Below are 23368 nucleotides of genomic sequence, written 5' to 3'. Positions count from 1 at the left end.
GGTGGGCAGTTCATCGTCCATGCTAGTGTCAGGGGCCCCTCGGAGTGCCACAGTGTTCCTCCTGGTGTTTAGTATTTCCTTCAGCAACCATACGATGGTGCCCAGGGCGGAGCTGATGGGTCTGAGTTCCTCCCTGAACCCCAGATACTGTTCCTCCTGCATGCGCTGGGTCTCCTGAAACTTGGCTAGAACCGTTGCCATCATTTCCTGGGAGTGGTGGTATGCTCTCATGATGGAGGAGAGGGCCTGGTGGAGAGTGGGTTCCCTTGGCCTGTCTGCCCCCTTTCGCACAGCAGCCCTCCCAGTTCCCCTGTGTTCCTGGGCCTCCATCCCCTGGACCGTGTGCCCACTGCCACTGCCCCCAGGTCCCTGTTGTTGTTGGGATGGTGGGTTATCCTGGGTTCCCTGTAGTGGTGGACACACAGCTGATTGACGTGTCCTGGGTACGGAGGTATGGGCCCGCTGGGTGGGTGCTGTGCTGGTGTTACCAGAGGGTGGAAGGTCTGTGGTGGCCTGTGCCTGTGCGAGGGGAACGGACTGTCCCGAGGCCCACGATGGTCCGGGCTGGTCATCTGGATCCAGTTGGACAGAGCTGTCATCACTGTGGGCCTCTTCTGTGGGTGGGGTGGAGATGTCTGGACCCTCCTGTCTGGTGGCGTTGGGTAGTGGTTCTGCAGGGGTGTAAAAGCTTAATATTGCATCTGTGTGTGTCATGGTGGGCAATGGGTGGATGACCGGTGTACCCCAGTGCTTGCATTCCTATGTGGGGACTTGTGTGATGATGGTTTACGGGGTTGTATGGGTATGTGCAGTGGGCATGCTTTAGTGATGGGTGTCCATGAGTTGGGGTTGCATGCAGGGCTTGGTGTTGGGATGGTTGGTGTGTGATAGTGGGGTATATGTGAGTTGGTGGAGTGCTGAGGGTGAGGGTACGGGTAGGAGTTTGTGATGGCATGCAGGAAGGGTGGGGGATATATTAGTAAAGCTTTGACTTACCAGAGTCCATTCCTCCACCGACTCCTGCGAGGCCCTCAGGATGCAGAATCGCCAAGACCTGCTCCTCCCATGTTGTTAATTGTGGGGGTCCGCCGCCAGTCCGCTGAACCGCCAAGTGGTGTCTTGAGACCACGGAACGCACCTGCCCCCGTAGATTGTTTCACCTCTTCCTGATGTCGTCCCGATTTCTTGGGTGTTGTCCCACTGCGTTGACCCTGTCGACTATTCTTCTCCATAGCTCCATCTTCCTTGCAATTGAGGTTGTGCTGCACCTGTGCTCCAAATAGCTGTGGCTCTACAAGGACGATTTCCTTCACCATGACCCTGAGCTCCTCCTCCGAGAACCTGGGGTGTCTTTGCCGTGCCATGGGGTGGTGTAGGTGATGTGTGGGGTGGGGTGTGTGGTGATAAGTGTGGTGATATGTAGTGGTGTGTGGTGTTTTGTGCGTGGAAGTTGTGTGCATGATGGTGTTGAGTGCCTGTGGATGCTAGTTTATGGTTGGTGGTGTCTCTCTCTGGCCTTCTTTCTAAACTTTTGGTCGTTGGGGTTTGTGGGTGATGTGGGTGTGTGTTTTATATTGTAATGGGTGTGTGGGAGTGGTGTGTGTATGTGTCTCAGGTGTGTGTATTTTGAATTGTCCAATGTGGCGGTGTTTTGTAGAAGTGTGTGTATTTTGAGTGCGGCGGTGTGTACCGCTAATGGAATACTGCGGTTGAAACACAGCCGCATGGATTCGTGTGTCATGATAGAGTGGGCGTATTTCTGTTGGCGTGATGGTGGAGGTTTTGTTTTCGCCAGTTTATCACTGACCTTTGGTGTGGCGGACTTGTGTGGGTGTCTGAATTTTGTCGGATTTCGAGATGTGGGTCATAAGAGCTGTGGCGGATTTCCGCGGCCGCGGCGCTATGTTGGCGGTGTTCTGCACTGCGGTAAGCGGCTTTTACCACCAATGTTGTAATGACCACCATAGTGCTATGTGATATAAGTGGTATAGTAGGAGCTTTGCATGTCTCCTAGTTCAGCCTAATCTGCTCTGCTATAGCTACCTCTATCAGCCTAAGCTGCTAGAACACCTCTATTCTACTAATAAGGGATAACTGGACCTGGCACAAGGTGTAAGTACCACAAGGTACCCACTATAAGCCAAGCCAGCCTCCTGCATCAACTCATTATGAAACACAATTAGGAGGGGCTGTCAAACCGGAGCCAACTCCTAATTGTGATTCACAATGACATATATCAATGATTTCTGACTGCAATTGCAGTTGCCAAATATGATCAGATACTGACACCTGAGGTGGGTTGGTATCAGATTCACAATGGGAAATCTAACCCTGTGTAACAGCTACTCCTTTGAAAACCAGGTTGAAAGACTTTCTCCTCCCAATATTTGCACAAACAGAAAATATATATTATTAAGTAGAACCTGTTTCCATTTTAGGAATGCAAACGCTGAGATGTAATTCTACTGCCCCTTTCAGGCTACCATTCCTGTCTTTGCAGTCAATTACAATTCTCTAACTGCCTAAATAATATTTATTATACAGTCTATTTTGACCCCTCCACAAATTTGGATTGTTTAATGCATCCTATCTGCACACGTTAGGTCGCAAAAGGATAAGTGTGTCCCACAAGTGGGTGAGCATTTGCACCTTCTGTTTCCCCACTACATGTTCATATAACAGGCCTGTAGTCTCTGAGAGGTTAAATTTGTAAAACTTTTTTTCAACCTAATGCATGAAGGGTTCAGTGTCTGGAAAATATTGAGTCAAGTAGGTGTTAGTTTCCCTGGTGATGAAATTTTTAATACAGTGATGCTCAGCTCAGCTCACTAGAACCACGTTTTGCACTCAGGTGTATTGGACAGCATGAACATTTGCTTTCTAAAAATTTGGGGAGGTCACATTTTGGCAAACATGGGATTAAATAAACTGAAGAGTACAATTAGTATGTTTAGGATTAGACAATGCATCAATTATGGTTTCCCTATATATAGGCAGATTGGGCCTGTTAGACATGACAAACTTGGGTGGTAGTCCTCTAAACATTTTGCCTTCACCCCTCCTGTTTTGATGAATTTGTTTATGTTGGCTTTAGGACCCTATGCACCAGTGCTAAGTGCTTGTGCTCTCTGCCTAAAATATGGTAAAACTGGTTTTCACCTAATTGGCACATCAAATTTTCTCGTACCTCCCTTGTACAGGACCTTTAAATCAAATGCTACTAGTGGGCCTGTGGCTCCTATTGTGCTGTGCACCAATGTAGCACTTCAAAACAAGTCTGAGGCCTGCCACTGCAGTCGGTGGTGCAGTGTTTAAGTTCAATTTCAGCCTGGCAAAATAAAGCTTTTCCCAGGACTAAGCCTTCTATTTAATACTTGTCAGTCACCCCTATGGTAGACCTTAAAAGCTCCTATGGCTGGGTGTATGGTATTTGAACAGCAGGACATGTTGGTTTAAGTTTTACATTTCCTGGCAGTGAAAAACTCCCAAAGTAGTTTTTCACTGTTTTAAGGTCTACATCTTCCAGAGAGTAACACTGGGTTGCCATATTACATTTAATAAGTGGTAACTTTAACTTGGGAGCAGATAGAAAAGTACTTATTGGTTTCCTTTTGAATTGTAATTTAAAACCCTCCTTAATGATAAAGTCTGTTAATAATGTGTCATCACAATGATTCGTCTTAGTTTCGATGTAAAAAGCAATAATAACTACTTTGTTGAAAAGTCTTCTTTGGACCCAATGTTGCCTTCCAGTTCGGTCCCATTTCATGATCAACTGTTGTAACTCTCCAGTTAGCTGCTGATCTCACCCATCCAGGGCCAACACTAGAACATCTTTTGAGATAGAAATAGGACATAATTATTGTACAGAGATTCACGGTGCCCTATTTGCAAAATTAACAATGGTGGGCCAGGAGCACTTTGTTGTGTTTAAGGGATTAGGTTCTGATACTTTTGATATTGCATGAGTGGAGTTCTCTGCTCTTTAATACTGCTCTTCGCTCTTTTCTTGACTTCTTTCTTTGAAGGAATATGATAATAAATATATAACAAGCATTTGAAATGCAATGGGTCTCGCATTTGCTTGAGTTAGAGCTATTAGCATTTTAAATTCCTAACTAGACTTTTCTTGTCACATAAACTGAAAATGGAACGTGAAACAGTTGATGTAAATAAGCCAATTCAGAGAGCCATGGCTGCAATGAGTGTGAGCGTGAAGGACAGACACAAATGGAAAAATAAGTTTGCTCGCAGTCAAACGTATCGGCATACGTGCAATTATCCATGGAACAGGGTCGATGGCCAAGGCGATAACAAAACTGCCTAAAGGAGGGTTAAACGTAAAGCATTTACCAATGGTAACAAAGGATTTTTGAAAGGCAAGCCCATGAAGGAGTGATAGTGATGGACCTGGGGTGAGCGTGGTTGAAAGCCCATGGATAGATTACATCACTTCAGAGCACTTGCGCGCTTGACCTAAAAATAGCCGTGCATGACTCCAAAAACAAGCAGGGCACAGCCAACGTTCGGTGCATTAGGCCTGCAGTACAGTTTGTTAGCATACCTGCTTCACCCAAATGAAACCACCCCAAGTAGCATGAGCGATGTACAGCATGTTCTGCTTTGCTTTAAGGATTGCATACTAACTGTACGTTCTAGCTATCGCTGCTCCCTTAGTGTACTCATGGTGGTATTGACGTGAGAAAAGCAGAACGTGTTCTTTGAAAAAGATGGACCTGTTACATCACTGCTACAGAAGGACATAGCAGAGATGTATAAGATACAAGGAATGGAACATACAAGCACATGATCTTCATACAACAATGTGAGAAAACGTGACAAATTTACCTCCAGCTACTATAGTTCCATGTGGCCCGATTCACAAAAAAATATTAAACCTGCCCCTGTCTACTTGCGGGTGCAGAGTCACAACTTTTTTAGAGTGCACACACATTTACAAAGGTATGCTGGAAACTGAGCTAATATTTGCTCCAGTGGCTCCCTGGGCGGGAATCAAATTTGCCCCTCTACCTTTCCTAGCCCGCATTTCATCTTAGCTCTAGCCTACAGCTTGCTCTATTGTCCCTTCCCATTATATTGCTTACTTAACCCTTCATTCAACCTTTATAGAAAATATTGATCTAAGCAATCACTTTAAACTAATTTATGAGCCCCGTTGAGGATAAATGAGGGTTTAGAACATGGATACTCAAAGTACGGCCCGTGGGCCTCATGCGGCCCCTCTGACCTATACATGCGGCCCCTTGGGCAACAGGAGCACTGGCAACTGTTTGCTCAACTCTGCACTAACAATAAAAATATTAAATACACACACAGTCATTTATTTCAAACTTAATTGGTATTAAAGAAAGGAAGTAACTAGGGACTCCTGCACTTAGAAACACCTTCAGTTTTAAAGATATCTTGCAGCACAAGTGTAAAACTAAGTCAGTCTCTTTAAAATTAAAAATGTGTATTTAGTTAACATGCAGAAACTTTTTGCCTTAGTACAATTTTTTTATCAGTGCACTGAGATGTATTCCTTTAAAAGTGATAGTTTTCAAACATACATTTGGAAACATAAATTTTGAAACATTAATTATTTCCCTTATCCTGAGAACACAACCAATAGTAAATTGAAGAGGCCAGTCACTTGGTATGTGCACTTTATCAGTGGCCTGGGTTCCTATCATACATTAACAACATTATAGTTTAATAAATCAAACATAGAGGCAGGTTTTGTGCAGCGCACACCATGAATCATGTATTTCAAGGTCATCTTAAATGTGATAATGCAGAAAAAGGAGTGAAGTGAGACTAAACAATTGCCTAGGATCACACAATTTGGAAAAGTGGGTAAGCTGGGATTCATTCCAGGTTTTCTGGTTTTCCATTGTTTATTTCAGTCACTAGGTGTATACAATTTGCTTCTCCTACACCTACCTTGCCACCAATCCCCCGAGCCACCCCACTTGACCGCCACAGCCCTGGCATCAATGCGGCCCCCAGGCTCATCACAGACCAAACGTTTTGGCCCCTGGGAAAATGTTTGCGAGTACCCATGGTTTAAAAGAACATGCTGAGGCTGAATTACCTCCTCCTTGGGTCTGCAAAGTAGACACTGAGAGGTGGACATTCTAGGTCACTCATCCAAGCAGACAATCTTCTAGAAAAAATGCATCACTAGAGATGGTCTTCCATCATAACATTAGGTGCAAATAATCTGCAAATGATCTGCTCTATAAAAAGTCTCATAGACAAGATATCGAGTATGTCGACAATATTGTATATTTTCGTAAGTATGCAGTGGCGTAACAAAGGCCCCCGCAGTGCCAGGGGTGACCCAAGGTCACTTGCACCTTTTTATCCTATTCTTAGTTTAGAAGACATGACAATGTCGAGGTGAATCAGTTTATATCATGGGATTAACTCCATTCATTGACCTAAGAATATCAACTGTATTGTTTTCAGCCCTCGCATTAAGACCTTTTATTACACATACATGCCTGGAATTATATTGCCCTGCACCAAACGTGTGGTTGTGAGTGTGCAGTGTTTATGAGTGATATATCAAACCTGATTGCTTATACTGTGCTTCCTTATGGGTTTATGCCGTTATATAACTATGTTATTCATTTTAACTGTATTGTTATGTAACTAATTTATCAACAGCCTTGAAAAGCCCTCGGTGGGATTAGCCATGGAAGGGGGTTCAGAAAGGGGTAGGCGGGAGAAGTTGTTTCCTCCTGAATCATGAAACTCTATAAATTCTGTGAAAAAGCCCAAAACTGAAATATTCAGCTATGTTCCTGAGTTATGCAGCTCTGCAAAAACGTGTGAACAAGACCTAAGCTGAGAAATAGAATATTGGAAAATAGTTTGATAGCTACAACCAGTATTTCTCTTGTAAACTGCAGCAGCTACATTTATTAACTGTGAATGCACTGATTTGTTTTTGCAGACATCTTTTTCTAAATAGCCATTGCATTTTATATGTCCGCCTTCTAACCACTGTTTGTAGTGTAGAGTGAAATCAAGTGCTGGGCCAACACCTCACAGGATAGCCAAGAGGTACTGCTGTAGGTACTTAATACTGTATCAAGCGTCTTATCATTGCTGTATTTCAGTGTGTGGGGTGTACCCACAATTTTGGCATGTAGTCTATCCCTTCCTTGACCTGTGTGTGGCCTGCACAGAATTGTTGGTGGTTTGTTCATAACATTAAACCCCTCCAATTCTTTCCCTCAAGACGCTTGTGGTGGAGGAAAATGCTCTATGTATACACATATTAGTGTGTTTATATGTCAAAAAACATTTGTGGAAGTAATTAAAAATGTCTTCCATATACCACTACCTTTTACTATGATGTACCTAAGCACATATTTTAAAAAAACACAGATTGGAATATGTTTACACTGCCTGCTCCCCAGATGCCTCCCCAAAGTATGATGTTGGTTAAAATAGCATCCTGTTTAATCCCTAGATTAAATTAGTCAAGATTTCAATACATTGTAAGGAGAGTCATAAACATGCATATTCAAATACTTCTGTCATAAGCTGTTTCTTTGAAAGGTATGACTCTTCAAATCGAATCACTTCTGGGTTCTTCTTGCGTATGGTGAGTGGGTCGACCAGTTATTTAGAAAAATTAGAATTTATACTTTTTTGTTGGTCAGTTTGCTATATTTGTTCATGGAAAGTAACAGGAAACACTAACTGCCTCGGTTCATTGGACATCAAATCATTTTCCGCTCAAGGTGCAGTTTGTTCAAGGATCTGACACTTCACAATAGATAAGCGGAGAGAGCGTCTTGGGATGTACTGTTCTTTATTTTAGGACCTTCCACTGGTCACATTTATAGCAAGGTTTAAGGTCTTAAACCTTTTCCAGTTCACAAATTTATTGTTGTTCTGGTTAATTGAACATTTGTTAATATGGAAAATTACATTTTAACATTGTACTTCTTAAGTATGGGATTGTTTGAGTAGGTCTGGCTGCTGATAGCTTCAGCTTTTAACAAACCTTGTGTCATGAATACTCCAAATAGAAAACTAACATGAAATACAAATAGTGGGTTTGGAATCAGCCCCTTGAAGCCAGGAATTTCCCTGTTTTTCCCATTGCCACTGCTTACATGGGCCGCCTTCAAGTCTTCAAGGGAGACATTTTTCATATGAGATTTGGAATAGCTGAGTTTACACAGTAGTCGCAGAGGTATCACAATGCCTCCTGCTTACAGTATAAATGCCTGCATGTGAGCATCATGATGCAATTCCCACATTAGATCAGATAATCATCTTTTTCTGCTTCTTTTTCAAATTTAGAGCCAGAAAATTGAATCACAGGAGCCCAAATAGTAGGCCGAGATTAACAAATGTGTCTCCTGGCTTTATGTTTTGAACTAGTCCAAAGGGCCACAGCTTGGGTGGCACTGATTCTGATGGCAAGGCCAAAGGGCTGCCCTATCCAGGGAAGTCCCACTGTGTTGTGAGTCCTTTAGCATATAGGGAATTATTCTCAAACTACACTTTATATTCCTACAAAACGTTCCAAAAATTGAAATTCAGAAACTATGTGCAGAGTTTTATGACTCTGCAATGCATATACTATGTGGGGAGTTCTGTGCCCCAAACGTGGATTCCCCACATATGTAAGCATACATTTTATTAGTAAATGATGGAGGGATTGGAGTGAGTCGGTGGGGAAAAGGCATATAACTAAAGGGGATGGAATTAAGGAGAAATAAATGGTGTTTAGGGAGGAACATGGAGAGATATAGGGAGGGATGTCACCTACCCACACAACAGAAATCAAATTGCTTTACTCTGGGGGTGGAGAATTGTAGCTAACTTTTGTAGAAAGTTTACACTCAGAGGGGCTTATTCACAGAGGAGACCAAGCAGTTGGGACAGAGAACTCAGCACATAAAAAGATAGGTCATGCTTACCTTTTTATTTGCAGAGTCTCGGCAGTCATAAAATTACTATTACGAAAATTAAACTCGAAGTTTGTGAATACCAAAAATTCCTGCTGCCCCTATTACAAGTTTCCCACTGGGTCAGTGGGTGGAAACAGAGTTTCCTCCCGCTGGCCCAGTGGGAAACAGCTCACAACATTGAGGCCGGCTCTTAATTGAGCCGGCGGCAATATTGTGGTGCATAAGGTGCACCAGCACCCGTCGCACTTTCCACTGCAAAGCAGAGCAGACAGTGAAAAGCATGACAGGCCTGGCCATTTCATCCCCTGCACTGCCCATGCCAAGTGCATGGGCAGTGCAGGGGCCCCCATGGTGCCCCTTTCAACCCCGTCTCCGCCAGCAATTACATGGTGGTGCAACCGCCATGTAAACGCCAGAGGAGAGAGGGGTCTAATCCCCAGGGCAGCGCAGCTTGCAGTGCTGCCTTGGCGGATTGAGACCACCCATGAAAACATGGCGTTGCTGGCAGTCCCACCATGGCACGTTCGCCACAGTCGTTATCTGGATGCTGGACTGCCACATTGGCAGCGGTCCGACCGCCACTGCGACCGTGGTGGTCTCAGGACCGCCAGGGTCGTAATTAAGGCCCATGCCTTGACTGCGTCCTGGTATTGAGAAGTGGATTGCTAAAGGTGTTCTTATTCCAGATTATTAGGTCTCTGGAGATCATTCTGAAACATGGCACCATTTGCAATTCACAGCGCTTAGAAACGGAGGTGGAGTATTAAGCACCATACAAAACAAGTAAATATTATCATTATTATTATTTAATTAAATGTATCCCATACGTTTGTAAGGCGCTTGCGAATCACATTTTGATACATGGAAATATTAACTGGTAGTGCTGCAATGCAAAGTATACCCTGGACCGGATGAACCATTACCACGAGGCACGCAGCTCACATAACAATGAATTAAATGCATTCACTGAAGTAACCACTAATTCACAGACAATTGAAAGTAATCCTGAGACACGTCACAAGGGTGGACTTTGAACCGCTAGAGGGTAGACTTACTGTTCCCACACTCGCCAGTCATATGCTTTGAAACCTGAGAGTGCAATCATCTGTTCGCACGGATCATGGGTCCACGCTATATTTACCGCCTCCAGTTTGTGACTGGCTGGGATCTAAAATTAGCCATGACATCCCCAGGCCTCCATACATATCGGGTCCGGGGAGCGCCCAAGAAGTTTACATCTGAAGTGAGGTCCCGTTTATGTCCTGGCAATTGTAAGTCGTTTTACAGTAATGAAACCTTGAATGCGTGTTTTTAATGAATACTAGTATTTAACGATGTTTCCTGATATATTCACCTACTTTTTGTTAATACATGTTAACTGTGCCACAAGAAAAACGTGCAGTACCTTGGCAATCTAAAAATATCCTTGCTTCCACCATTTATATATAATGGTTCGATTAAGAGTGGTGTGAATATTGTCAACGTTTGCTGTTGTCTTCCTAGTATACAGTGTAAAGCAAATGTGCCTTTTCTTCCTCTCCAGTGAACGATGGGCGTCTTGGCTTTTCTTGTGTTGCCCCTCCTTCTGTTTGGAATCAGTGGAATCATTTATATTTATAGAGAAGTTGTCAGACTGATGTCCAAGTCAGCTGTGCGGAACAAAGTGGTGGTGATAACCGACGCCATATCCGGGCTCGGCAAAGGTACAGTCGCAGCTTCATGTCTATCGGGTGGGCAGACGGCCTACTTGGACACTACTTTGTTTCAGATGGAATGCTGTGATATCAATTTTTTTTAATATGGGGTAGGCGCATTTGACAGGGAAATTCTTTGAAATAATATGCAAAATTATGTTTTTTCATGTTGATTGATGAATGTTTTTAGTTTGTAGAAACATGTATTTTCTCAGTACAATTGCAGGATTTAAAAAATAAATAAAAACATCGATACGAAGTTCGCACAATCAAGTACAACGTCCCTAAACAAAACCAAGGGGTGTGTTATGATGGCTCTGAGCAGAGCACAGTTTCTGTTCTTTTAAGTTGGACGCGTCTACAGTTCAAACATTTAAATTCTCCGAGAGTTAACGTACGAACTTTAAGCAAGTAGGAAACAGGGCGCAGAGATTGCCTCCCTCTGACTCCTACTTGGTCTGTGTAAAGTGCATGCATCAACTCGGAAAAATTAAGAGTAATATTTTAAAACTATAAAGCGAAAAAAAACTGATGCGTGGTTCTGGGCAAGGCAGTGCTTAATTTGTAAATATAAACGTGCCAGTGCCCAAAACACGCGGCTGCTGCAATTAACTGTGGGAACACGAAATACTGAGGCGGCGTAATCCTGAAGACATTTTGGGCCTCTTTAATCCATGTAAAGCCACCCCTACCTCTTAAACTCACTCTTGCAGCTTTCTACTTTCTCCCTTTGTGAAGCGTTTTCGTTTTTCCCTTCCGCCGTCTTTCTCATATGAGGCTTTTGTGCGCAGCAAATGCTTGGGGCAGAAGAATAAGCCCCGGCCCTCTAAAATAAGAGGCGCGCTCATCACCGGAAACAGCAAGCACAAATTCAGTACTGGAGCAAGGCCACCATGATATGGCCCCAGTTGCTATGTTACGAACTGCTGCGCTTGTTCAGCGCAGAGCTGAGCACCTGTTTTTTAGCTCGAACATAGTAGCGCGCAAGCACTGCTTTTCTGACGTGTTAGTATGTATCTGGGCTTGTAACCACGACCACCTCACGCCCATCACTATCACTCATACATGGGATTGCCATCCAAAAATCTTTGGTTTTGGTTGGTAACTGCTTTAGGTTTATCCCTTCTTAGGGCGGCTTTGTTACCGCATTGGACATAGCCCAGTTACATGGATAATTGCACTTTTGTCCATAACTTTGACTGGGAGCGAACTTCTTTTTCCTTTCGTCTCTCTCTCGGCGATCAAGGCGGAGCTTTGAATCCGCTCGGTTATGTCAACTGTTTTATTTTTTATTTGAAGTTTGTGTGTGGAGATTCAGAGTTACCAGTATGAGCTTTAGGCTTCGCAAACGCATAGAAACCGCTGCTTGACTGAATGATATAGTCCCAGGGGTGTTTTAAAAAAGAATGCTCATGTGCAAAGGTATTTGCATGTATCTGAATGTTAATGCAAAGTGCCTAAAGAAAAATGGTTGGTACTTATTTGAAATATCAATCTAATTTGGCAATATGGCCAGTGGCAATAGGTTTTGCAATGTTATGTAAAGTGCAATTTTTTTTACACATGCACACATTTCCACAGACACGGGCGTACGACCTAGCATATCATGAAAGGGTGTGCTGGCACAAAGCCTCTTTGAAAATATTGCACTGACTAAAGTACAAGCACTTCATTCAGAAATTCGCTCATTTACTGTATTTCAGCACAGCTTAAAGCCAAGAAGCAGTAACTACTGCTTATTCTTTTCAAGCTCTGCAGTTTGTGCACAAACTCAAAAATACCCAAGGTAAACGTCTGCATTTAGACAACGCAGTACCTCAAAGGGTACACAGACCTCCTGTGAAACAATTAACATCTTCATAACACGACTCCTGCTATTACTGCAACTGTGCTATGAAGCATAGCCAGGACATTAATACTAAGTTTCAGACCACTCCTGCCTGTTTACTGACACATGCTTGATGCATGGGCTAGTGCTTGGGTTATGTCCAGGGTCTGCACAAGAACCTTGTCACCTTACATGGCTCGACTTTTTGCCACCTTCTCTTATTACAATGTCCACATTTCTTGCTCAGTCACTCAGTTTACCTGTAGTGGTGGTGAAAGAGATGCATTATCCTACTCAAGCTGAGTCAACAGTGGTCTTAAGACTAATCAGTAATGACTGTGGACTTGTGGTAACACAGTAGGATGCTACATAATGCCTTTTTAGGACACTGTATTGTGTTTTATGCTTTGGATGGGAGGACATGTCCTCCTTCCTCCCCTGACCCCCCATAACTTTGGAGCAAGTCCAATTCCTCCTCTGCCATTTGTGTGATACTAGCCTATTGAAGACAACTAATCTTGTCTTATGTACAGTAATGCCTGCAGCATTTGCTCCTACCAGCAGCAATCTGGCACCCTCCTGTGGTTGGTGCTAAGTGGCTGTGTGCAATTGCTTACCTATAGAACCAACCTGTTTCTGCCCATAGTCCCTCTTTTGGCTACATAAACTAACACTGCCATATTCTTGAACACCCTGGGGCTTCTCTATGATGCCCCTAACACCACCTTTCACCACATTTGCATAATTGTTTTGACGCAAATGTGGCTTTAAGGTGGCATTTCCCATGCACCACATTTACAAAGTGATGCAATGCAAGCATTGCACCACTTTGTAAACCCTTATGCCACATTACGCCTGCGCCTGGCATAATGCATGAAAGGGGGGTGTTCCCACATAGGGAGGCCCAGAAAAATAGTGCAGTGAAATTTACTAGATTTCACGATGCCATTTTTAGCGTCATTATTAAAGGTCAAAGGCAGGAGTTAAGAGGACGCTCCCATTTAAAGCAGTGGGTCGCCCTATGCTTTGCTGCGTTAGCATAATTAGCATACTTTCCTTATCTGCTTGTAGAAGCCAGAGACATTCTATAGGAATGGAAAGCTTATACCTAGCAAGGGAGCACTCCAATTAGCATTATTTCCACTGAAATGTGAAACAACTAGTTCCACTTCATTTTAATCATTTGGCAATGACAATGATTTTCATAAATCATCTCAACTGTCCTAGCTGTATTGACCCATCTCAGCGGCGGGTTGAAATTATTTGTAAAGTGGAGCACTGTCCTAGTCAGGACATCACTCAGTGTTATTTAGAAGACCCTCACGCACCCTATTAGTGTCATGATTGATCCTCAGGTCTCCTCCTGGTCCCTAAAAATCCGGATGGGCTCAACCGGAGCACTTAAGATAATTTCTTCTACCAGGGTCATATGCTAAAAGTACCTAGAAAACATCTAAGGGATCCCTATTAGTGGTGGGGTTTCTGGTATGGTTAAAAATAAAATCTGAGTATGTGGAAATTATGATCCTATGCCCTCTCTATGTTAGTCAACATAATTCAGCCCGAGTCCCATTAGACCAAAGGGTTCAGGGCTTTTATCAGGGCTATAAGGAAATGTTTACATGCTCCGGGACAAGTCTAATTCCTGGATGTCTGGATATTCGACTTTTCAGTCACAAACAAGTCATACAACATTTAAACATATAATGTATTTTTTAAGAAAATTTTTTTCTTTAATTAATGTAGAGTTTCCCACTTTCGTTGCCAGAAAAAATAGAAAATTACAAAAAAACGCAAATACTTTTACAAATATATTTGCTTTTAAAGGCTCCACATGTCAGTTGTGTGCTTATCATTCACCCCACTGCCCACTCTACAAACTCATGTTTTGTGCGAAAACAACGGGACACGAAATACACAAGCATTTGTAATCAGGAGTGGACAACATGCACAGCGTGTAGTATCACTAGGAAGGAAAAACAAAAGTATGCAAATTATCATTCAATCTCCAAATGATCCATCAAGTGGCTTTAATCTCCAAAGCCTCTGGTGTAGAACGCATCAACACAGGAGTGCTTCCTCGAGGCGACTACATGGAAACACTTATAAATGAAGGCCTTATGGCTCCCTATAACATCTGCGGGGAAAGGATCACATGAGGACTTAAGTAGGTTGGGGCAACGCATGCTACCCTTGAAGAAGTAAGTGGGTTTTGTCGTAATGCTAGATGGCGGCATGGCTTTGGAGATCAGAGTAGATGAGTGGCACACATCTGTGGGAAGCACATTGAGCAAACTTTCTAAAAAATAAGGCCTGTATGTAAATACCTCAATGTCCTTTGAAAGATTTGGCCTATCGAAAATTATCGGTAGGACTGACAACTAGTGATGGCCTGTAGAAAAAATGGCAGACGAAACTGAATTAGCCTTTTCGGATGAGATGACTTTAGAAATGTTATTAGCACCCTCACTGATAAGCAAGACAAACCTGATGCAGGCCCTCACAGAAGCAGAGGGTTTGGAGACAGTACAAACTCCGTGATGATGGACAGCCTTTCATTCGTTGAAAAGAACCTAGCAGTAGTTGATTTAAAGCACCACCTCCATGCACATAAGCAGTACCTACAATCCCACTTCCTTACAGTGTGGCCACATGACTATACCCGAAGTGAGAGCGTGACAGCCTAATGAGAATTAGGGCTTGATTCATTTACGTGCTTCTACCATCTTTCAACACATTAGTCCTGTGGATAATGACATATGCTTAGTCAATGCACGTTATTCTGTGAACATGTTAGAGGAAGGCATGTGGGTGCCATGATTCATCTTTTTACAATACTTTGTCTAACATGGAGAACTAATGTAGAAGAAGTTTTCTTATACATTATGGAGTCCTGTATTTCCTTTGTGCATAAAGATTTTCACTAACTACAGCAAAGCCTTACAGTGCCTCAATGCAGATGTTATAATATAAAAAACATAGGTGTTTCTCAGATGTGTAGTGCACTCTTAGTGGGTTATAGATATGATGAAAGAGACATTTTTTATAACTTACCATTCCCCAAGGTAGATATAGCATTCATAAGCACTCGGACCAATCAAACACTGCGAAAGAACCACATCATGCCAAGGAGAGGTGAGGGTGAAGCAAAACACAACAGTAGGAATCACAAGCTAACATATAAACAGAGAATGGGCATAGGTTCTCTAACCAAAGGACCAAGAGAAAACGAAAGGAAGGTAAAATACTAACATGAAGGAACAGGAGGTTGGCTGATGATCTAGACCAGTGGTTCCCAAACTTTTGACTTCTCTGGACCCCCACTTTATCATTACTGGAGCCCAGGGACCCCCACTGAATCATTATTGGAATCTGGGGACTCCCCAGAGAGTCATTATTGAAAGCTGGGCACCTAATCTGTTAATATTATTAAAGTTTCTGAGCAGTCACAGACCCCCTGAGGAGGCTTTGCGGGCCCTCTGGGGTCACCAGAACACAGCTTGGGAACCACTGATCTAGACATCCAGGACCTAAGCCAAACAACTACAAAATCATTGCCTTCAGAGTTGAAGGGTTTAAATACTTGCTGAAGTGAATGCCCAATCCATAAGTGAGTATCTATAGACTTTATAAGGGGTAAATCTGTCTTTTCTAGACTCTCCTGCCCAGTCTTCCAAAATATCCAACTCCTTCCCTCAGTGTGTATGTGGATGGGTAAGGAAAATGCCACCAAGACTGCTTCTTATCGTGTGTTTCTTGGTTTTTGCCCTGACTCCTAACATTTTCCTGATGTTAGGCAAATTATTGGACTCAAAACCATAGCAACCACCACCTTGCTTTATAAGACAAAAAGCTATAACATTTCTATGTTACATCAGCGATTATGGCTAGCTCTTCTCCCTGAGGCATGGGACTGGAGTCCCTGTCTTCCACACCTTATTTAGTTTTATGAAAATTAGTGAATATTCCACTGCGTGTCCATCATCCTGGTGTTATCCTTCTTGTGGAACTGTTCAGGCATTCTTAGCTTGTGTTATAAAAAACTGACAGAATGCGGTACACATCAATTGAACGTGATTGATGATTAATAAAAACACATGCTCGCCGTTTTTTAAAATAACAATTCTTTACTAATATTTTAGTGTATTCAGCAGATACAACAACAGCTTTTCAGAGCATCATATGGCACACCTATCTGCAGGATTATGTGAACAATTACATCGATCAACATATATACTGCAGCATTGTCACTATTGTGGTTGCTTTTTGGGGGTATCTGTGTGTGTGAAATTGAAATGATCTGCGAAGAGGAAGTTGCTCATAGCACTGGAGTACTTGCTACTGTCTCTCAAATATTTGACATCACAAGGCACTTACCTTCTTAGGTGAAAATCGCATCGGACCGTCTCTGGCTTGCTTGTTTAGCTCCATTTAAGAGTCAAATTGCAGCAGAGATGTTATGATGCACTTCCGACGTTTGACTTTGTTGGAAAATGGGCAGTGAAATAGTCTATTTTAGCATTAAATTGTTGTTATATATGCAACATGTCATTGTGCTTGAAGGCAAATGTCACGCTCCACTGTAAAACCATGCACACACGGTTCCCAAATGCAATTAAGTGATGTGAGTGAACAATATGCACAACATGCCTGGCGAAGTTCACTCTTTACTGGTACCATACTTTGGGGGAAGAGATTGATGTTGAAGTACTGAAGTAATAAGGGATCATTTGTTACTTTTCTCTATTTATGTATACAGCATTTTTTAATTTGCAAAGTTATACAGATCTTGCCTAAAGGAATAATTAAATAACTGACAAACTTAGTCATCACAATCTCTTTTAACATTTTATTTTTGCAACATGACGTGTGGTCATTAGGTGTTTCGTAGAAGTTTTAGAATAGACTCAGCCATACTACATAAGAAATCAAAATCACAAGACATCAAGCCTGCTTGATTAAATGTAGTGAAAGTATCTAATCATTGATCTTTTGAGTATGACTGAATGCTTTGGAAGACCCAATTGGCACAGTCACTCATCAGATTCCTCTGCACAGTGCAATTCTGCAATGGTGAAAGGCACCCTTTTACCTTGCACATTTTTATGCACTACGAAAACATGTTCCCCATGGAGAAACCCTTTAATTTACACCCTCACAAAGTTTCAGGCGTTGTGTTCCTCATCCCCTTCCTGGAAAGACTTTTAGCCCAGCTTTGACTAGTGTTCATCTCCGAACAATTAGCTCTTAGGATGGTTAATTTCCACTAATTTACAGATCTGTCATGCGATACTACAGGGCACTTTCCCAGGCCATCATAGGAGTAGAATTATGTGGTTTATGGGATGGTGACTTTGTCAGTTATTTACAGACTTACTGTAAGTAACAAAAGACAAACCCTCAGACAATACAGTAGTACATTCAAGCGGATATCAGCTAAATTAATGATTTAAAGATCAGTAATGGGCTAACATATCACCTGTTTCAGTGCATTAGAGGATACGCTCAAAGCTGGATAGTAATATTGTATTTGCATAATAACAGCCCGTTCTCGGGAATTAAAAGGGTATATAATTAGGCAGCTCTTGAGTTAGTGAAAATTATAACTATTTACTTATCTGTCTTGTCATTATATCTGGCCTGCTATCAGTTGTTAGAGGATTGCTGACATTCTGGGCCCATTTTTCTTGTTCCTCTTCTTTCAACTGACCTTTCTAGGAGGCTTGAGGTGTAAAGGGAGTTACAATTGACTCTTCAATATGTAATAGTTTAACCTATTTGGTCACTCATTAAATCTCAGGGATGAAAAGTAAAGTTAAATAATTTAGTACAAATTTAAGGCCAAACATATGTAAATAAGTCTCAAAAACATGCTATATAAGTAAAAAATCAGCAAAGGTGAAGCAAAGCGTTGAATAAAATTAAATCATACAAGAATAAGGCGTACAAGGATCTCGGTTGCAGCATAAGGAAAGAAAAGAAATAGGATTTGGTGATCAGTGTACAGGTCATGGTCCTCTTACTTCATGATTGGAAAAATATAATTGAATCTAAATATTCAAGCAAAGCTATAGGGAAATCCTGATTATAGCTCAGGAAATATAAGAAACTATGGAAATATTAGGAAAGTGTCAGCATAGCAGAAACCTCAGTAGAAGTTCTGATAGAGAGGCACTGTGTGGTGCAATGCCACTCAACAGGAAAACGTAGAGAAGTCTGTTCCCCTCCAAGTCTCAGGGGAACCTACTCTCATCAAAGGATTAAGGGAATCTTATCTTTTCTAGCTGAGTAAGTACCAATTAAACCTTACAGAATCTTTGAGAAAACCACGCCATCCAACACCAGTAACTTTCCATCTTCCTTGGAGAGTTGAAATTGGCAACTGTCTTCAAGTTCTTATCCATGAATCAAACATCAGGATGACATTGAGACCCTCTAGGACCATGGTACATAAATAGGAGTCTTTCTTCTCGGTTCATTAGCACTCCCCTTGTCATTGCCAAAGTATCCTCTTGTATCCTACTATCTCAGACACACAATATGCTTTTCATTAATGGTAGACTCGGACGGGTGCACCTGCAAATAAAGAATATTGCAACGCGAGCAAACTCCACATTGAAGGTTAGACACACAAATCAACATTTCAGGCCTGTTTTGTTAAGCTAACTTAATATGGCATTTCAATGCACATTCAAAATACATGATTATATGTGCATCTTGTATCATAATTGTAACATAATTATATATAAATATGATAATATGCACGTTTACCATAATTTCTTATTGAAAGTGAATGAATATAAATATGTGCACATATTATAATTCAACATGTTAAAAGTAGCATTAGAACACACATATGAATTATTAATCTTCTTTTGTGAATTCACCTTCAATAACTCATTTAGATACCCCACTTTACAATAAGTAATGTTGCTTACAGTCTTATGTCAATCCTGCGACCCACAATGGCACAGCCAAAGTTATGCGTTTTCAGGACTAAACCCAGGCTGCTCTCAGGATGCCAATGCTTTATGTATTTTCCCTCTATTGATGGCTATGCCTCTGTAATAGTGGGAGATTTTATTGAACTCAAATTGTAAGTAACAAAACTCATGTACTTAGAAGAGTTTATGCTGAAGGATTATTCTAGAACACCTGAATTTTATTGCATCGATAAATTGTCTTTAAGGATATGTGTTTTTTCAAAAGGTGTACTACATTGTGGAGATGGAACAGTTGGGGAACAATATAAACATGGGAAGAGAGGACAGCTAGCGGGGTACGAATGCCAGGGTTCAGGTTCCTCCTTACCTCACCTTGCAGGGGAACTCCTCGAGTTTTGTTATGCCAGCGCTGGAGTGTTCCTCATACTTGACAGTAATTGAACTATAATGCATGTCACACCTACCCCTTGGATGTAATAGCACACTAGAGGCATAAGGGTGATAGACTTGATGGGGGAAAAGACAAAGAGGGGCATCAGGGGAGCAGAGATGATCTGGGGTAATACACAATAGGCCCGGGGTTGGACAGGGGCTTCTTAAATTACATGAGGGTCACTAAACTGTAGTATATGTGGCAAGACTATATAATATCAATGCAGCGCTACATTTGTGTCTGTAAATTGTGTAATCCCAAGGGCGTAATGCAGGCCCCTGCAGCCCCTGAATGCACGGGGCAGAACCAATCAGGCCACCCCCGTTCAGCCCAAGGCCAATGAATATCTGTGAGTTATGGGAGACAAACATTCTGATAGGCGGCTCCATCATGTTGTCTTATGACACTCTGAAATCCTTGGCTTCAGGAGAGTAAATGGTATCCCCGACACCCTTCAAAACTGGTTCGGAATTCCTTATGCTAAGCTTTACATGCAAAGCCGCATTCCATCCTTAAGACCTCCCTAGAATTGCTGATATTGTCATCTGACAGTGCGACATAACACGGAGAGAGGGGTTGCGGTTTCACAAGATGTTGGCTCTCAAGGTAAACATCTTCAGCTCTGGCCTTGACGACTTTAATCCCTTTAAGGACCTTGGGCTGCATTTAAAAAAACAGAAAACATAAGCTTCCTGTTTGGGAATGCAAATAGGGGATTGCGGTCGCCCTCCTTTGCCGGACTGTATCCATGTTTTTGCAGCCAATTACGGAGGATGGCAAATTGCAACCTACCTAATGAATAATAATTAGGCAGGTCATTCTGCAACCCCTCCGAATGGCAATTGTGGAAACCAGCCTAATAGTGTTTATTTAGGCCGGTTCCCAAAATCAGATTGAATTTGCAAATAGTCTGTGCGCAAACTAAAGCCATTTTTTTGCAAATTAAATTGTATTATATTTGGTCGGTAGTTCATCTGCAAGATACACTGACATTGTAGAGGGGATAAATATCTCATAGATTTCCCTCTTCTAAAATCCCACAATAATATCAGGTCTAAATACCAAATTCTGTCTGAGCCCTAGTAAACAGCCATTATTTTCCATCTGTCCAACATTGCCACCTGCTGGACCTTTCTCTTGTGAAAATAGCATTTTACGACCTTCAGTAAGAAGAATGTTTTCTTTTAATTCGCTGTGTAAAATAAAAATTTGAAGAAAAGATAGAGGCCTGGATAACATTGATTTTCCAGGTTGGTGTCTTTTTTCCTGTGCTCTAATTTCCCTCGGTGGTGCCGTTTAGCGCCCAAAGACATATTTGTAAATAGTGTGTAATTTGCCTCATTTCGTTTTATGGCTCTAATAGCTGTCAGGCAGTAACAGAATACATTGTTCATAATGTGCCTTAAACGTACAATAGTACGATTGATGCAGAACAGTTGGTGCACATTAAGCAAAGCCGATAAAATGCAGCAGCCGGGCATTTTATTTAAGTGGTACACGTGATGAGATTTTGTTTGAAGTAGTTCTACTTTCGACATTAGTTCTTTTTTAGTGTTCCAATAGGTTGTTCTTTTTAAAATTACTTTCTTGTTCAGTTTTAGTTTTCAAATGCAATGTGTGCTATACATAGCCCATATATGTTTTGCAATAAGCTTTATATGCTCTGCGCAGTGATTAATTTATGCAGGTGGTTGCAGATGGTGTGGACTCATTCATTTCGGGACTGCAACTTATTTTTCAATATCAGACTTTGACCCACAACAAAATGCATAAAGCAAGAAAATAGAGAAAGTAGGAAGATATAGAGATAGGAAAAGAGTGAGAACGGAAGAAAGCAGCTTTTAAAAAGGGCCTGCAAGTGGGAAAAGGTGACAGGGAAGCAAGGAAAGTGTTGACAAATTTAAGAAATTCGTTGACAAACAGTTTGCTAAATAGGTGTCCTTCAGCTGAAGGACTCGCTTCATTTCTTCGAAGTCTAGTTTTAGGGTCAGTTCGAAGTAACATCCAACCGGCCTGCTACGATGTCAGAGTCTATTGGGTACCTTGCTCTTCAGCAATGAATGCCACATATAAACGTTTTGAAAGGGGCTGAAAGATCCAGACGTTCAGTTTGGCATGCGTTCCATGATCTATCAATGCCTTCTTCGAGTCGTTTATGAATTTACCTAAGGAAGTAGAGACATTAGTCTATATCAGGAGTTGTTACAATGTTGCCTAATAAAGGCGGCCTTGGACCTTGCAGCACAGAGTTTGTTTCTGACTTCTTCGGTGAAGGATTTTCTTAATCTGCTTTGCATGTAAGCAGTTGTCTTGCAGGTAGGTGTCTACACAGAGGACGTGGGTGTTGGATAATCCCTCTTATTTGCATGATCACTTCTCTCCACATCCCTAGTATACCTTACAAAGTGTGCCCTGGGCCTATAAATTAAGGCCCGTATTTATACTTTTTTTAGCGCCGCATTTGCGCCGCTTTTTGGCACAAAACGGCGCAAACCTACAAAATGCAATGGCATTTTGCAAGTTTGCGCCGTTTTTGCGTCAAAAAACGACGCAAATGCGGCGCAAAAAAAGTATAAATACGGGCCTAAGTGTTGCTAAAGTGACACGGTAAACATGACTTAGTAACCTCCACCAGTAACTTAGATGTGCAGGATTAATTGACCCAGTGGTGGCTGGTGACTTTTCAAAGTGGTGGAGCATAAATGTTAGAGGCAGGTTTGACTTGAGCGTGCATAGTGAGTAAGGCTGATGAACATTGTGGAGATTTTGTGGGTTCTCCCTCACAAAAACTTAGAATAGGAGAAAATAACAGACTTCAAAACCCGAAATACTACTCTGGTCTACACTGGACCACTATTCCAGCACTGACATATTGCGATCATATTATTTCCTCGATCAGGGTTTCACAGTCAGGATCACAAAATGAAAGAGCAGTTTCAGTGCTCTGCAGTACCCGGGCATTCCTGAGATTCTGTGTGCTGTACTCATGCCCTCTGTGGCCTGCTGGACATCTGGGAACAACAAGCACGACTTCAGGTTTTGCCCCACACTGTGCAGAATGCTCCACATCAAGAATGTTTGTGTAATAAAACTGAGCTAATTAAATATTTCAAAGGGAAACATCATTTTAACACTAATTAGATATGATAACTGTGCTCTTTTTTAATGCTTGATGAATTGTGCTCTGGCTCTTTTGGCTAATTTCTTCATTCCATTGCGCAGCACACGTGATTAAACTCTTACAGAGTTTCAGGATGGAATCGGAAAAAAGCTCACAAGAATTCTTTGTTTAAGTACTGAACATGAGATGGGTAATTCGGTGGGACTGACTTAGGGTGGAATTGCTGACATGAATTGCTTCTTTTTTTGTGTGATTTCCATCTTTTAGGAGAGCTATATTGCGAAAATTACTAAATAAGGGACAGTGTTATATTTGCAGTACCTGGCCATTCAGAGAGTCGGTGTCCTCATGCTCTCTGTGGCCTGCAGGAGAACGATCATCTGCTCCCCTCACTGACACTGTGCATGAG

At 42.0% G+C, this 23368-nt stretch overlaps 1 protein-coding gene across 1 annotated transcript in view; it reads left to right on the top strand.

Annotated features, from left to right (window-relative positions):
• The first annotated feature begins 10116 nt into the window (after nucleotides 1-10116).
• DHRS7C (dehydrogenase/reductase 7C) overlaps nucleotides 10117-23368 on the top strand; it is a 151406-nt gene continuing 138154 nt past the window's right edge. The window contains exons 1-2 of the mRNA XM_069200421.1: nucleotides 10117-10210; nucleotides 10483-10642. Of these exons, the coding sequence (XP_069056522.1) occupies nucleotides 10489-10642 (154 nt within the window). The 5' untranslated portion in view covers nucleotides 10117-10210; nucleotides 10483-10488. The remainder of the gene's footprint in view (nucleotides 10211-10482; nucleotides 10643-23368) is intronic.

The sequence above is a fragment of the Pleurodeles waltl genome, chromosome 7 (assembly GCF_031143425.1).
Source record: "Pleurodeles waltl isolate 20211129_DDA chromosome 7, aPleWal1.hap1.20221129, whole genome shotgun sequence".
Taxonomy (NCBI): Eukaryota; Metazoa; Chordata; class Amphibia; order Caudata; family Salamandridae; genus Pleurodeles; species Pleurodeles waltl.
This window is presented reverse-complemented; position numbering and strand designations above follow the sequence as displayed.